Source organism: Drosophila grimshawi, unplaced genomic scaffold, assembly GCF_018153295.1.
Source record: "Drosophila grimshawi isolate 15287-2541.00 unplaced genomic scaffold, ASM1815329v1 contig_1377, whole genome shotgun sequence".
NCBI lineage: Eukaryota > Metazoa > Arthropoda > Insecta > Diptera > Drosophilidae > Drosophila > Drosophila grimshawi.
Genome location: NW_025062900.1, coordinates 8,360,815 through 8,378,312, shown reverse-complemented (window position 1 = coordinate 8,378,312; position 17,498 = coordinate 8,360,815). Strand labels below are relative to the sequence as shown.

At 37.1% G+C, this 17,498-nt stretch overlaps 1 protein-coding gene across 2 annotated transcripts in view; it reads right to left on the bottom strand.

Annotated features, from left to right (window-relative positions):
* Positions 1-14,423: 14,423 nt before the first annotated feature.
* The window catches only part of LOC6561494, a 28,488-nt gene continuing 25,413 nt past the window's right edge, over positions 14,424-17,498 (bottom strand). The window contains exons 4-7 of one of the 2 annotated variants that reach the window (XM_032736299.1): positions 17,057-17,190; positions 15,643-15,765; positions 15,374-15,575; positions 14,424-15,253 (exon numbers count right to left, since the gene is read on the bottom strand). In XM_032736299.1, coding sequence (XP_032592190.1) covers positions 14,916-15,253; positions 15,374-15,575; positions 15,643-15,765; positions 17,057-17,190 — 797 coding nt within the window. In that variant the 3' untranslated portion in view covers positions 14,424-14,915. The remainder of the gene's footprint in view (positions 15,254-15,373; positions 15,576-15,642; positions 15,766-17,056; positions 17,191-17,498) is intronic. The other variant, XM_001988738.2, reaches the window with a different exon arrangement.

The following is a 17,498-nucleotide window of genomic DNA, read 5'->3' as shown; positions in this document are numbered from 1 at the left end:
ATATGTAACTGAGCACACGATTTTTGTTCTAACTCTTGACTCCAAGTGAACTTTGCTTGAAGTTTTCATATATTTTATTTACATGTGGTGAACAATATGTATGAGGCATAATTGAGGCTTTAATAAATAAACTCAACAGAAATTGTTGTATCACAAAATCGTTCCAAATGTCGAAATAATCAATCGTACCATACAAACTTCTTCGCTATTCAAACTTTCCTAGAAAATAGAAGTCGATGACTTGTTTCTCACTTGTAGGAAATTATCTAAGCCAAAGAATTCATCGACTGACATTGCCAAGACTTCATAAACTGTTGCTTTTGTGGGGGCGAATGGACATATTCTTTGCGAAATTATCACAGAAAGTGCACAAAGGTGATGCAAGAAACTGTTTCACTTTGTGCTCTTCTCGCCAGAAATCTGAAATGAAATCACTTTTTATGCTGTCCATTATGCAATGGACCCACAACTGCTGCTGCTGCTGCTGGTGCTGGTGCTGGTGCCTTTATCCTGGCTCACACCTTCACGCACTTTTTTTGAATTGTCAAGGGTATGGCGAGTGAATTTTATTAGCACTCATAAGTTGTAAAGTGTATGATGCCAAGGACGAGGCGACTGACTGACTGTGGCTGTAGATTTTGTCGCATACTTTTCCTTCCCCCACCCTCCTCACTTCTTGTTAAACAGATTTTTATTGCAGTTTTTTATTTGCATTTCTTATTCTCGGATCCCGATATATATATATTTTTTTTGTTTTCGTTTATTCATTTTTTTTTTTACTTTGTCGCACTTGACGTAAAGTCTCCACTTTTTTTTATTATTTAACATTTCGTTTCATTTTGTCGCTGTAGGAAATGAAATATTTTTGCATATAAAAAACATTTGACTTCATACTGTGACAATGTTTTCCCGCTGTTTATGTGGCAGCTTCCACTTGTCTGTCTCTTCTGCTCTGTTTTTATTTTTTTTTATATATTCTATTTTATTTTGCGCTGCTCATATCCGGCACGTAATAAAATGACAAGGTAAATATGCAAAAAATTTAAAGAGCTCATGAATAAGAAAGTATGCAGATCAACAGAGAGAGAGAGAGAGAGAGAGAAATTCTTACTTGTGTTAAACACATCATGCAGCTGAATATATATGAAGCTTCATTCCTTCATTAATGATTTTCTTATCATTAATCTTTCACTGCAGACAGTTGCCAGTAACTTCCATTCTCATGCCGGAGCCTATAAAAATTATTTGAATTGACCTCACAGCACTAGATGCGAAGGCAGATACAGCTAGAACGCTGGGTGGATGTAGCGAGAGAAATGCAGGCGAAAGACAGAGAAAGCACTTAGAATATTGTCCAATTCAGTTCAGTGGCAAATTATGTCATTACGTTGTCATGTTGAAATTTGCTCAATGAACTGTGTTCAATTTGTTGACTAATTGCGTGTGTCCTTTGTGCGGCGCTCTCGACTGGGCTGAACGCCAGGAAACTGCTGCGGCTGTCATTGCTAATGTTGCTATATTATTGCAAAAACTGACACGAGCCTGATATGAAAATTAATTGGATTTTTATGTGTTGCACGCTTAAGGCCAAGTGCTGTTGATTGACATGAATTAAAGTGTCAAGTAGAGGGAGGGAAAGCTCGAAGCCAGATTTAAAAATTTCCTGAAAATACCATCAATATTATGTGCTTTAAACTCTTGACTGAGTTTTAATAAGATGTTTTTAGAACATTAAACAAATTAATCTCAGAATTTACATTTGATACATATGTGTATAAAAAAAGATATGTGCACATCAAAGTGATTACTTAAGTCTCAGTATGTTACGAAGTTATATTAAAAAATTAACATATTATAAAATATATGTAAAAAAGGCAGCATCATGCTTTGATTGACAATCAGTCAATTATGATAAACAATGCTATATATGGAGTATTGATCTCTGCACCTTTTGCCTGCTATATAAAGAGCTCTTTTAGTTGATGGAATATATATTTTACACATCAATTAATACAATTAATTTGACATATAAAATTTAACGGCAAAATGCACAGTACAAGAATGAATACAAGTATCCCCATAATGAAAAAAAAAACTATTGAAATTGTATTAACAATAATGAAATTTATATTTATACTTTGTTATAAGGGCGAGGAGCAGAGAGCATAATTAAAATGTCAAACATGGCATTAATCATGTTGGTTAATGCACTGTGCGAGCGACGCTGCGTATGCTAAATTTATAATTGCATTTTCATTGTAATCAATAAAGTGCGGAATTCTCCTTTGGCTCCTTTCGCTCGTACGATGCTTGGGAAAGTGCACTTTATAATACAACTGGCGCCCAAAAAATGTCACTTTATTGCGCAAAGAACTTTTACAGACAGCCAGGTGTGGGTGCTTCATGATAATGAAAAACTAATGAAAATGCAAGCAGCAAGGAATAAGGACCAAAGAGGTTTGTTACCTGGTAAGTAGGTGTAGTGCCCGGTGCAAATGGAAATTAAATTGCTCCGGCGCCAGTTGGCCAGATAAAACTTGATACAAGTTTATCGTTTCTTTTCTTGTATCTACCCTGTACCACTAAAAACTATCTAAATGAGGGATTACTCTATGTGACTATAAATCTTTTATGTTCCTTTACAAACACAGATAAACTACATTTTTCGTTTTCGCTCGCAAATAATGAGCAGATATTTACAGTTTATAAGTAAGATAGATGTACCAAAATGAGTAGTGAATAGTTTGAGTTTATTTCATATTTCTCATAAATGTCTTGATGAGCACCTTTCAAATCTCAAAGCGTGGTAACTTTTTGTCGAATACTAAAAAACTTTACTTTTCTGCCCGTTGGGTAAAAGGGGAGAAACTTCAATTGCCACCGTAACTAGTTCAAGTTGCTTACAGTAATTATAAATTTACCTAAGGAATTACGCAAGCTCGTTGAGTGCAGCTGAAGGAGTTTACAGGTGGCGGCACGAAACTTTCGGCAGCGGCACGGGGAGGGCAGAGTGCAGGGTGCAACTAGCCAGTCAAGTTATTGGACAAGTACTTTGGTTGGAGGAACTAGGAATAATATTATTGATAGATTAGAGTGGGTCGATGAGCAGATGGAAAGGGCACTCATCAGACAAAGTTAACGAACATACTGAAGTGTAGTTATGGCTTTTATGTATACTGTTGCTTCTAAGATGATTAAAGACTTATCAAACTTTTAACTGCATTACCTTAGCTGAGCACTCTGTTCCTCATCTCTTGCATATGAACTGTTAATGGAAAAATGACAAATATTAAAAAAAAACCGAGTGCTTTTTAAGAACTAGATTCAAAAAAAACTTGCTACAGTTTATTCCTCAAACTTGATTTGGCAATTTGGTAACCAATTCCATAGGTACTGGAAAAAAAAGCCAGTACTTTTTCTCACTTCTTTCATATTGCTTTTTCTGTCGCTTTTTGTCCATTTTGTCATCCCTTTCACAGATCACACTCTCAGGCCGTCTGGTATAAAAGCTTCTTGCGGCAATCCCAAAAACAGAGCCCCAAATTGCGAATAGGCAACCCAAGCATTACCTTAACTAAGACTCGACTCAAAGTCTGTGGCTATGGATGCTGCTCAGCGGATTTGTAACGGTATTAGCACCTTCCACTTCCGTTTGCCTTTTTTTTTTGCTCTTTTTTCCATGCTCAAGGACAATCCTAACGAATGGATGTATTTTCCGCCTTCAACTTTCGATTTGAGGTAACGTTTCATTCTGTGCTTTAAATTGCAATTACGCTTCCTTTGCAGATTGGTGAGCCAGTTTTAGATAGCACAAGCACATGTTATAGCCACAAATAAGGTTTAATTTTATGCAAGTTAAGTCCAAGATCTGTTCAACATTTTATTTGCTAATTTTTTTCTACTTCAATATTTTTGTTGCATTGCAATTATCAATTTTTGAAAACATATCTAAAAAGTTTCAATATCAATCTACATATTATGTGGGCATTACTTACATTGCGTTAGTTAGGAAGAAAGCTAATGGAATAATTCATTTGTCTTTAATCATTTGACGTACTGTTAATCTGCCCATTCTCTTGTATTTTTACCCACAAAGTGCTGCTCATTTGGCTGCTTAATCTTGGCAATAATTTCCCTGTCTGCACTTAGCTTGGCGCTGAAATTTCACTTCAGTTTGCGTCCGAAGTTGGGATGAAAATTACGCCAGAGTTTGGCGAAAGCGGCGTCGAGTTACGCGCAACTTATCCTAAATTACAATCACTTAGAACAGTTTAAGCAGACATTCTGCACTCATTTTAGACTTCCGTCTAATTTACATGCTATTTAAATTATGTTGCCAGCCCAGAACCTGTCTGCTGCTGTTACAACCCAACCAATATGGAGCAGCTTCATCAAAATGCCTCGACCTCGCCGCTTGTCTGCCAGCGTGCCTGGGCCTGGCTTTGTGCTGAATAGCTGCCACTATTCGGATAGTCGTCTTCTGTTGAAAACTTGCAGCAGCTGCTGCCGCAGCTACTTTGTAAAAACTTTTGTATGGAGAAAATGAGTTTGGGGGATTGGCAGGTGGGGTAACGTCAGATGGTTGCTCCTTCATGGCTTAACAGTGGCTGCAACTGCATAAAATTTCGCCAATATAATTTTAAAGAGCAGGCCACGGCGGCAAGTGGCTTCCTGTCCTTGTCCCGTCCTGTCCTGTCCTGTCCTGTCCTGTAGCTCTATCGGTTAGCTCTATCTGTATGTAAGCTTTTGCAATAAAAATGAATTAAATGCAATGAAGCAGCAACGCAGCCCGCTCGACTTGCCTCTCCAGTTGCTCACATCCATGGAACGAACGCCTCGGGGGCGCTCGCATTGAAATTGTTACAACAAAGTGGAACGTTGAATGTGGCAAAGTGGGCGCCAACCAGCAAGCCAGAACGCCAAACAGCCAGATAGCAACTGGTGTCAGTTATTGTTGGGATAGCTCAGGTAGCCAGCTAAGTATAAAGTACAGACAGTACATAGATTCGTTTACCCGGGCTGGTTTTCTCGCCTGGCGTTCCCACGCCCACTTACTTCTGCCGCCTGCTGCATTTAATGGCAATTTGTAGTCGGTGAGCGTCAGCCTCATGCAAATTTGTGGCTTATAGTTTATCAAGCCAAACTTCCCAGCTCGTAACTCCACCCACCCTGTGCCACCAATAACTTCTAGAGTCTAGAGTCAGGTAGAATGCGTAAGTTTGCATAAACTACGTAGGTGGATGCTTGTTAAGGGCTGTGGGGCAGGGGTGGCATTTCTGCCTTTGTTGCGGCATTTATGGCTTTTAAGTTGCGTACCGCATCAAGCGGCGTATTTGTCTGGGTTAAGTGAAATGAAGTTATTTAAAAAGTGAAGCGTCTAAAATGGAGGCAACAATGTGCAAGCTTTTTGGGTTAAATAACCGGCTGCTTTGCTTTTTATTAAGCTAATGTTTGACTCAAATATTGCATTAATACAAATGTAATACATTTACAAACTTAACCTTTTTTCTTAAATATTACTTTCAGTTTTGCGTAAATTACATTTTCCTTAGAATAAATTGAAAAAATAAATGAAATGTCGTAAACATTAAGTTCATAAATGACAAATTATTTTATTAAATCATAAACAGTCATTGGCAAGTCCTTTCATAAGTGGTAAGTTTTGCTTTCAAGCGTTTCATTCAACACACGCTTAAATAATACATATTTAAAATGTGACAAAGGCAAACTGAGACTGTCAGAAACATTAAACTCTGAATTGTTAATCTATTGCAGTTTATAAATTTTAGTTAAATAGTGAGCGTTATCTGAAAACCAGCTAAATAAAATACAATGTATAAATAATATTATAACTATTTAACGAAATGATTATCTATTTAAAGCAGAGAATTATTCAAAATCTGCGTCGAGTGACAAATAAAAGTTGCAACATTTAAGTAGCTGCCAGAGAATATCAGGATCAACCGGGAGTTGAGAAAATAAAAACAGCGGCTGATTTTACTTCAAAAAAAGTGCGTCCCAAATGGCGTATGAAAGTTTGCAAAGCTGCGCGAGTGTTGCGCAAAAAGTGAAGAAAAACAGGCAAGCAGACGAGGGAATTGCTCTTAATATTCTCCACATTGTAGTTGCTATTGTTGTTGTTGTTGTTGTTGCTGCTGTAATAGTTAAAATAAACAAGGAATGCAAAATTGTACTGAACTATGCAAATTTGTTGTTGTGCTTTTTAGCCCTGTCTGGAAGTGCGGGCAAATCAAAGCTAAGGCCAAAGTGAAAGCGGAAAGTGAACGAATCGGAACAGCGAATAGAGAAAGCAAACATTGAAAAATGCAAAACAAAAAAAAACGAAAAGCACAAAGCAGCCTTCTGCTTGTTGTCCTCTTATAACTCTGTCCTGTGGCGTTAAAGGAAAACGTGAGGCAGCTGCTTCGGTTTCGAGCACTTCACTTTCATGCTGTGCCTTATTCTTTCGGTCGTCGCCATGCTCTTTACCATTATTTCTGCATGCCTTATGCATGGCACATTTGTTCGTGTTGTACTCCTCGTCCAGCGGGATTTCTCAGCCTTTGTTGGCCAACATCTCCAGCTTTGTTGGTATTGTGCTGCTGCTGCTGTTAGCAGCTATTTGTTTGATTGTGGAAATATTTGCATACAAGTATAGTTTTTATTGGCACAACGTTGACACTGATAAGTTTCCCCCGGGATACTCTCGCTCGCTTTCTTTCTCTATGTCTCTCCCTTCTCCCATTCTCGCAGCTCAGCTCCAGTTGTGTCGCCTGCATCAAATTGAATAACAAAAGGGGGAGCACAACAAATATAAAAAAAGAGAGCGAGCACAAAAACATCAGCGCACTTGAATATTAATTAATGCTTTTGGATTTTGCTGGTGGCCACTGTGATCTGTGCTTTGCTTGAATTGCCCCTTGGCTCATGTCATTTGATTTGCATAGTAAACATTTTGTCTGAATTTGACCACTGTGTCGCGCACACAAACTTATTGAATTTGGTGCCCCAAAATATGCTCAACTCGAATAAAATGTTGTGTTGAAATTCAAAAGAATTGTAACTCTGAATTAAAATAAGTATACGTATATGTTGAAATCTGACGATGATAATGACTTACAGTTCTTGAGACAGAATATATTTAACAAATCCATTATTTATCCACTTACTTGACATGTATTTGATCAAAACGGCATCTGTGTCCTTCAATTCAGCGAAACTTTGTAAAAATATTTTTCCAGTTCATTCGTATATATTTCCTTCAATTTTGAAATTATGTTATATGTTTTTGCTTCTAGACAGTTGAGTAGTTCCTTTTTCATAAGCACTTTTCTTGAGTTGATCTTATATTTTATGCTTATTATTATGAAATTTATAATCAAATAGTCTTTTAAAAATGATCAGTTAATTAAAAGACAAAGTCTTTATGAATTCCGCCTTTGTGTTGTTTACTGAATACCAAGCCAATTTATAAATGAATTTTCAGTCTCTGTGATGCGCGACGCGAAATGCAAGCCAAAGGAAGTAAGAACGCTGCAGGCGTAGCCGACTGCTGAATACTCCAATACTAGTCAAATAACTATTGAATACAGGTTGTCAATAATCAATTCCGATGTTTAAATGACGTCATGAACAAAATGCCAATTAAATTCTACAAAGATTTGTAACATTTACTGAATTGATATAATTGATATTTGTTTTGCCCCTTATACCCTTATAACTCCGGCATCAGAGTATAAAAAACAAACATTGAAATTGAATCGCAATCTGCGTCTGCGTTTGGACAGTCTGATAATAGACAAATGACAAAGCGCAATGCTATACGACAAAAAAAAAGCATAGAAATCGAGCAAAAAATGTTGCCTGAAAGAGGTGTCCAATACAAGCTAACTTCTGTTATTGCGCATGCAAAATGGAATTGAACACATGCGAAAACACACACACAAACACACACACGCCTACTCACTTTTTGACGCTGTGTCCATTCATTACTCGCCATTCACTCTCGCATCGCATTTCTCATACGGCCCGTATGCCACAGCAGCGTTGTCGTCAATGTTCATGCGTCCTTTGGATGCTAAGGACGATATGGCCATAGACAATAGTCATCGCCATATTCGGTTAAATTTTGTGGTAGCGACGTGAAACTCATTTGCCAGCTCAGAGCAAGCCACCTGCTGGTTAATCAAATATTTATTTTAATACAGAAAACAGGTGCGAAATTTCAAATGCGTCCACAGGCATCTAATTTATTTATTTATTTTTATTTGCCACCATTCTGGTAGCGCCTGCAGTGCTTTTGTTCATTTCAAAAGTAATACAAAATTGTTTTCTTTCGCTCTGTGCTTTATCCAAAAAATTTCTTATTTGTACTTGTCGCCTTTTCACTTTTCATTTTGTTCAAATTGTTCGCATAAGTATGCTATGATTTTTGCTTCGGTGGAGAGTGAGTTTTTAATAAGCTGCGCGTGTGTGTGTGTGAGAGTGGGTGTCTGTGACATGTACGTGCTTATCAGCTGATAAGTGTGTGAATTTTGTATATATGTTTTTCTATTAAAGCCTGTTTGGCTATTCAGTTCTTGTATTAATTTTTTGCAGAGCACAACCTCTGCGATACATCTGGGAGATAATAAATAATATTGTGCTGTTCTCTGATAAAAATACAAAAATGCTGTTAAATGTATTTTGATATCAAAGAGTATCCTTCAATTAAGTCCTTCACAGTCACCAGGTTATCGATTTGAACGAGCAATTTAAAATGCAGCTAACAAAATTAAATATAAACAGCTTAATATAGATTCGATTCGATTTGTTTATTGCAAAAGTTGAATTTCTGCAGTAACTGTAAATATCTGTGTAAATGTCACACTTAGTTATCTGCCTGTCTTGAGCTGTCCACCTTCGTTGTTTTTGCATGCAGCAACCCAAATTTCTATACTACAACATATCTAACTATCTTACTTACATGGCTGCATTTCCGATATACTCTCTTTGGCATATATATATATATATGGCAGACTTCCCCATTTAAACTAAAAGCTACGACCCAAGTGTGTAGATTTCTTTGCCATGCCTTTGATTTTGATTTATGTTGCAGTAAACAGCAGCAGGAGCAGCAGCAGTAGCAGCAGCAGTCGCACTAGCAGCAGCAGCAGTAGCGGTAGTGGCAGTTGCTTCAGGACAACCTCATTTAATACTTTGTCGCATCATTTCACTACACGGCAAGAGAGAGATAGAAAGGGAGAGAGAGATGGAGAGAGAGAGAGAGAGACGGAGCCAAGTAGACCAGACCCAACTCCATCTCCAACTGGAACAGAGCAAACAGCTAACCCTCTAACGCAACCAGACAACATTCCAACGCATGAATGCTTGATTTTGTTGTTGCTTTTGTTGGCTTTCTTTTTTTTCATGGAGCTGTGATTTTTTTCGCTGCATACTTTCTAAGCCAAAAAAACATGCCGCTCTTTCTTACTCTTTCTCACATTATTGTGGTCGTGTGAATGTGTTTTTTGTATACCCTTGCAAATAGTAACGAACTGAAAATAGCATCTACAACGTTATAATACACTTTATATGTTCTTGTTCAGCATCCGTCCAGTCATTCAATAAACATTACACAAAACATGAGTGTTTACTTTATATCTATTATAGATAATAGTTAATTGAAGACATATGCAATTGAATTACAATCTCCAAGGGTATGTTATTTTTGGAGTGCTGAATATCGCTTTTCCGTCTTGTATGTGCTTTTGCATGTGTGTGTGTGTGTGTGTGTGAATTACCACATCCACATTGTGAGTGTTTACGCCTTATAAAACGCAACATTTGCAGCCATGCAGCAAAAATAGCATTAGAATCGCTGCCAGGCTGGCATTTGGCAACGACACAAACTTGCTATTACCCTAACCCCCCAAAGAAGTCGTTCGGGGAAGCTGTGGCAGCCACAAGCTCCTCACCAAAATTCGCACTTGGTGTATAAAAAAACATGAGAGTTACGCTTTGTTTGACTAAAATTTATGTTGATGTTTCTTTTGCGACTTGCATCTATGTTTTGCTTTTGTATTTTTTGGCAACGACTCGCAGACACTGCGACGCATGACTCATCAGCAGAAACAACTCTGGTCTGCCCGTCAGTCTAATCTGTCTGTTTGTCTCTCTGTCTGCCGTTTGTAAAAAAATGTTTTAATTTCTTGCGTAGATTTTTGCACTATTATCATACAGTCAGGCACAATTCACATAATTCAGAGGCACTCCGCCGTTTGTTCAGGCTATTAAATCCATGTTTAACTTGCTTGCCATCCATATAATTATATATATATATATATATATATTGTATATTAGTGCATTTGGTATAAGTAGTCGGAGTATCTTACTCATTTTTATAGGGCTTGTTAAAATTTATATGCATTGAGTATTTTTTATGTTTGCGATTCATTATGCCATGTTGTATTTTATAGCCAGAGCTTCACTAACAATGTATCAAGTTGGATTTTTACGCTGTAGTTTTAGCATATGCCTATCAAAATTGATAGCGCTCTGGGGTATTTTATGCGTTTTATGCAAAGTAGCCACAAAGTGTCGACTGTATCTTTGTATTTCACAGATAATATTTTTTTATGATTTTATCAATGTGATTGCAAAACAGATGAGAAATAATTTGCAGTCTTTTTTTTTTATATATATAACATTTATATGTTTACTCGAACTTTTTGGAAAATGAGTGAATAAAAATGAAGTTATCATTTTGAAATAATCTGAACTATTCGCTTTGTTTCAAAGAAATGTTTATAATTATATGTTTGTAACTTCATTTGTTGCCAAATATTTACAAATATATTTATAGTTTATTTTAATTATGATATTTTTAACTTTCATAGACATTCATTTAATGGAATATAGCAACATTAAATTCAGAACTTATATTCAAGAATTCCATATTTTATTGCTGTATTTCCTATATTATTATATTTTTTTATCTATTATTTTCCTTCAATTAATTTCATAATTGTTGCGAAGTAGCTTGTAAATTTTCCAGTTTGCTTAGACGCCTGACAACAATTTTAGAAATGTACAAAAATAAATCTTGGCTTGTGAAATATATGTCAGTATATACTCAGTCATCAGGTTTACTTCATTTTCATTTTCATTCTCTAAACTGTGGGCTGTCTAAAATGCCAACTTTGGCTAACCAAATGAAAAAACTTAGATATACTACCAACTATATAGCAACTACAAACAGATCCAAGTGCAAATAAAGTGGTATTTTTACAACATTTCGCAAAGCTCAGTCAAACTGACTTGTGGGTCTACCACACACACACATACACACACACACGAACACATATACCACAGACATTTTCCACACACAACACACGCACACAAGCTCACATTTAAAGTCATAAATTTTTATTTGTATGATGATGACTTAAGTTCTACGTGCGTTACAACGACTCAACTTACACCTGCGCACACACGAACACTCACCTACACATTTGTAAGCTGCCTGCTGGCTTTAGTTAAGTGCATGATTATGCTTTTAGTGGCATGTTGAGGTTTTTGTCAGTCTGACTCTCCCAGCTTTTTACCTACCTCAAGCTTACCCTGGCCATTTTCTTTTGATTGCAATACTTGAAACTGACTTGACTATGTGTTGAACAGCTGTTCCTCTTCCATATTACCCCTGCCCCAGCCCATTCGTGCGTTAATAGAAAATTCTCTTTTTGGGTTTTTGCCTTCGCCAAAGATGCACTGACTTCAATGCTGCTTTGGATTTTCAATACTTTTTCTTTGCTCCTCGAAAATTCAAAAAGGAGGTCGGTTGGAGAAGGCTTTATCAAATTTTCATTATAAACATTTCGTGAATTTTTTAAATTTTATAAGAGGAAGAAAGAATTGTAGGTCAAATTGTAGGAAAAAGACGGCTGAAAACTTTTGCCAAGCTTTGTGCTTGCGTAAATAAATACTTTCGATTAAAACGAAAATATTAATCATGAAAAATAATGGCAAAATTATATTGCATACAAAAAACAATTGATTAATATTATTTCTGTTTTTTTGGTCTTGTTATGACAACGAATTGAATTCATTAAATTCTTACTTTATTATAAGATTTCTGTGTTCCTTAAGTACCTCTGTCCATATATATCTACATAAAATCACATATGCACTGTAACTAAAAGCATTACGGTCACAGGACAACATATTTAATTAAATATTCCTTAAATGAAATCAATTGGGCACGCACTTAATGTAGCTGACAATATGCATAAAGCAAACTTAAAGTTGATTTTAACAGGGATTCTTTCGATTATGTGAGTCTGGATTTTTCTACTACCTGCGACGACGTCTACTCGAAAGAAAACCGACGCGAATTCAGTTGGGGAAGAAGAATATGAGAAACTACTGCGGAAAGCCGCTTGCGAGCTACTTTTCAAGTTAAAGTTATTATCCTGGGGACTGTGTTGAGGAGGCAGCAGCCACTTGCAGACTGGCCCGACTCTTGAATAAATTTGAAATCTGCTGGCTGACAGCGAGGACAACAACGACAATCAGCATTATGAATATGTAGCTACATCAACTTAACTTGATGTGTGCCTCATTGTTCATGTCGTTGTTGTTGTTAGGCGTCGCCCAAGCAAGTTGCTTGAACTTTAAAAGCCGCTTTACTTTTATAAATACTCAACTTTCGCTTGAGCAAAAACTTTTCACCAACAGTGTGCTCTATCCAAAGAAGTGAAAAAGACGAAAATTCGCATAGAAGGACGAAATTTGCCTTACTGCTTTCCCATTTTCTTTTCTTCCGTTAAATGCTTTTAGCCGCTTTGTCAGAAACTTGACTGATACGCTTGAAGGGCTCGATGATACTGTTTTGGTTGTTGTTTTAGTATTTGCTTTTCTTTCTTTTTTTGGTTGTTGTTATTTTGGTAGATATAATGGCAGAAGTAATGCAAATAATTAAGCACTAAACAGCTGATAACAAATCATCAATTAAATAGAACCAATTAAATATAATGCTCGGGGCCCTGAGAAATAATCAAAAAGAAAAGTGCGCTAATCAGGGAAATGCGCTCAGAGGAAGTGCGACAAAAGAAGTGGCCAAAATACGAAGTGGCCCAATTTTTCTCTGTGGTCAACCGCCATTAACGTTTATTACACCCACAAATCGCCAGCAATGGAGCCGCAACACAAAAAGCAAAGAGCAACAAACAGAAAATAAAACAAAAGTGAAAAAAAAAACAATGAGCAAAAAATATAATTAAAAATAAGCATTACGCAACGCCAGACAAAGAAAAGCAAACAAATATAAATAAAAGAAAGACGAAGAAATGTGTAATAAAAAGGTGCAAATTGCATTGGTGTGGGGGAGTCCCCCTACACATCCGGCCTGCAGAAGCATTTTAGGCGCCTAATTGAGCGTTTTAGTTATGCTAATTGTAGGGGTCGCCTCTGCAGGCTCCTCCACTTATCCCACCCGCAACTACTATGCCATCTCAGTGCTATGGCAGCTCATCTTTATTGTTGTCATTTCTTATAAGTATTCCGAGTCCGGTCCACGCTTTGTCCAACCCATGAGAACGTTAATGGGACACCATTGGGGCGTGAGTTCCGAGTTCTTGGAATGTAAATAATTAATTATGTAATTATGTGTAGCAGCAACATAAGAAATGTATACTATGTGATACATTGGATTACAGTGGGTCTACATAAAACGTGCAATGATTTACAACTACAAATTTGAATATTTTGTATGTGGCTAAGAAAATCGGATAATGTTTTTAGTTTCAATATTCAAAGAAATTATTTGATTAAATATTTTTTTCATTTAAAATCTTTTGTTTTAATTTCAATAATTAAAATAAAAATATTAATCAGTTAACAAAATGCCAAGAATAAGATTAAATCCTCACTTTAAACTCTAATTAGAAGTAAGAAAAAAATAGCTATGAAACTTTCATCAAGTTTATTGAGCTTAAGACTTGAGTAAAGCCAACCATCTGAAAACTCCAAAAGAAATAAAATATTTTTAATACTTACTTTTAATTCCAAATCTAATTAAAAATCATTTTATTGTTTTTTTTTTCCTTTCGTTCGCTTGTTTTATTTTTGATTATCTACCGTAAATACTTATCAGTTATACCATTCACGTTTTTCATTTATTTTATATACAATTATATATATTCTTTTACATATATAGGTGTATTTATATACTTATAAATTAATTGCTTATCTTCGTTTTATTTTCTTTTTTCTCGTTTTGTTGGAATTACAAATAGGCATAATACATATACGACTATATGTATATATATAACTTTATATGGTACATATAAGTATCAATTATTTATATGTAAGTATGTATAAATAATATTGACTTTAGATATATAAATATATATAGATATATTTATATGTATATAAATTGTAGAGAAACAAAGTGAAAAGCTTAGCACAACATTTTCTTTAATTCGTCTTCGTTTCGAGCTATCATAAATTGTGTTAACCAAAAATTTAACCGGTTCGCAAGTGGTTATCTTAGGAGTTTAGGCAAGAATGTAATTAGTGTTTGGCTCCGCTTCTAAAAAAAATAATCCATTTGCTTATCGAAACCTAACGAAAGGCTGTCATTCTGCATTCTTAAACAAAAATGTTGATGCATTTCCTTGTTGATTTTGCCCGGTTAGCTCAATTTTAGTTGTTTTGTTATTTTGTGTTAAATGCATTCGAAGTTACTTTGAGCTAGCTGAAACTGGAGTCCGTGTATATGTAGGTGTAAATATTTAAGATGCATTTAGCAGTTGCTTGCTGTTGCCTAGGGCTGAAGCCTACTATGCTACTGCTGCGAGTCCATCTCCTGCTGCTACCGTTGCTGCTACTGTTTAAACCTCCCTGAAGTGTGGCACAAGAGTCGTGTGACAATTGAATCATGTTAATTGCCTGCTACATCTGCTGCATTCTTTGCTGCTGGTGCAAGTGCAGCTCCTGCAGTTGGGCACCCGCAGGCGTTGTCTTTGCTTCTGCTGGACTACTACTGCCTCTGCCCGCATCGGCCGATTCTTTGTAATCGGTGCCAGCTGCGATCCTAATTGCCTGCCCAGCGACCAGCTGAGCAGCGCCAGAAGCGTTGCAGTCGCAGTTGCACCACCCACAGTCACACTTTGACTGCTGGCCGAGCTGACACCACGCCAGGCGGCACCACCATCCTCTAAACCATCGGCGCCGTCATCTTCTTCGCCTGAGGGTACAAAATGAAACAGAAAGTCTAGCGAGAAATAGAGAAATGCAGGCCATATAATTTTTCGTTGCTGTTCTTGTTGTTGTTGTTGCTTTCTATTGTCTACGTGACTGTGTATGTGAATGCTAATTGGCTGCCAAAACTTACCCTGCAGCTGCGTCAGGTAACTGTTCTTCTTGCTATGGAATTGCTCGTCCTCGTGAAGTGTGTACTGGTCATATATCTCGTCGGCTCCCACGCGATTCCCGCTCGCCCCACTGCTGCCGTATTTGCCAAAGGGATCCGCCTCCAATATGGTCTTCTCCGTCGTCTTCCAGTACACATCATGTAGCTGGGCGCTGCAGCGTAGCTATAATTGAGAACACAAAGCATATATCGAGTTCAGTTATTGACAAGTGTTTTTCTTGTTAACTCACTTTCAGTTTGCCATTGTCAAAGTGCTGATCGGTCACCACGAAATGAATGCCCACAATTGAAGTTTCCATATCGTTGCGAATATCACGCAGTATCTTATGATGTCGCACATGTGAGGGATTCACCTAAAAATTACATATTAGACAATTAGACGAGTAACTCAACAATCTTATATTTAAACTCAAATTGCCAAAGATATACTTCGGAAATATATACAAAATCCATTTTATATTGAAAACAGGATCTAAAATATCACTTATTTAGTTTGTTCACACATTTTAGAATCTTAATAAAGATTATTTTTCTTTGATAAGCAAGTTAGCCAATATTTAATTCTTATGAATGGAAAGTCAGATATTGAGCACAGCTAGCTAAATAATTTGCTTACGCACACAAATACACGTCGCACGTCGACTGTTGAGGCAATTTGAGCTTCAATCCTTGATGACGCATAATAGCGGAAGCAACAACAACAGCGACGAGAAAGAACGGAAATGGTAGCAGCAAATCAAAGTACAACCCCAGCCACACACAGGCAAACCCAGATTTGGCTGCTAAAAAGGCGCTCAACGTGCAAATTCGTGGATAAAGATTGAATTGCTTTGCTTTTTGGGTTCGACTTTGTCGATTGATTGCAAAATGCAAATCTTGTATTTTCCTCCTTTCTGTTCTGTAGCCTTTTTGTTTACTTTTGAACAATAAACACAAAAGCAATTAAATAAAATAAAAACACATGTGCATGCACTGAGAAAAACAACAAGTACATTATCCATGGAGGAATATATGTTCGAAAATATGCAGCAGACGATAGAAATATTGAATTGATTTATTGTTACACTCTGCTGTATTTATTCGTCAATCGATTGTGTTATTTGTTTGTGATGAAACTAATCGAATCTGATCTCAACATAATGTGCCACAACTATCTGACAAACAGTCACTTCATTATGCGCAGATATTCAGCAGACTCCGATGCAATACGCACAAAACAAAAAAAAAGTAAAACATTGCATAAATTTGAGCACACCAAATGCTAAATTAGTTGGGCAGAACCAAAAACCAAACAAAAATAGAAATGGGCGTAACTAAAAATGTTGTGCGAAACTGTTGGCAGCTGAAGAGTTTTCCAATGGCGTTTCACACATTTTCATGTCTAGTGCTTCCATAATACTGCGGTAAGCTATGAGAGCTCAAAAGTGGGCGTAATGCAGGGGGCGTGACATAACACACACTGCGCTGATCCGAGTGCTGCATGCGTGGGTGATTGTGTCTGTGGGGGTCTGTGGGTGTGGGTGTGTGTGTGTGTGTGTATATGGCTGGTAATTACAGAGCTCGTTCGCCACAAACACACGCATAAATTACACACAGATGACGCTTAAAAACAAGAAAATTGTGTTTGCATAATTTGCGACTCACCTCTTCATTATTCACCGTCCATGTGAGATTGGCCGCCGGTCGCGAGTGTCGCGATGTGCAATTGCCCCGCAATATGTCGCCGACCCGATATCGTGGCCGAATTCCGTTTATGAATGGCGCATTGTGCGGCGTCTCTGTAAATGCAACGAAAGATATAAATGTGAGTTGACTCGCTCCACTCTGTTATTCCTGTCATTCTCTACTCTGTTCTATCCCACCCTGCCATATACAATTGTCACTGTAGCTTTATGCACCACACACTATTCACTGCCCCGGGACTTTCATGTCTGGCGAATTTGAAGGCCTACCATAACGTTAATGTTTTTATTTTTTTGGTTACATGTCTGTGTGTTTGTATGTTGCTTTTTTTTTGTTGGTTGCCTGTGTGAATATGGACTTCGACATTGTGTGTGATGTCAGTCCAGGTCTGATCCCTGCGGTT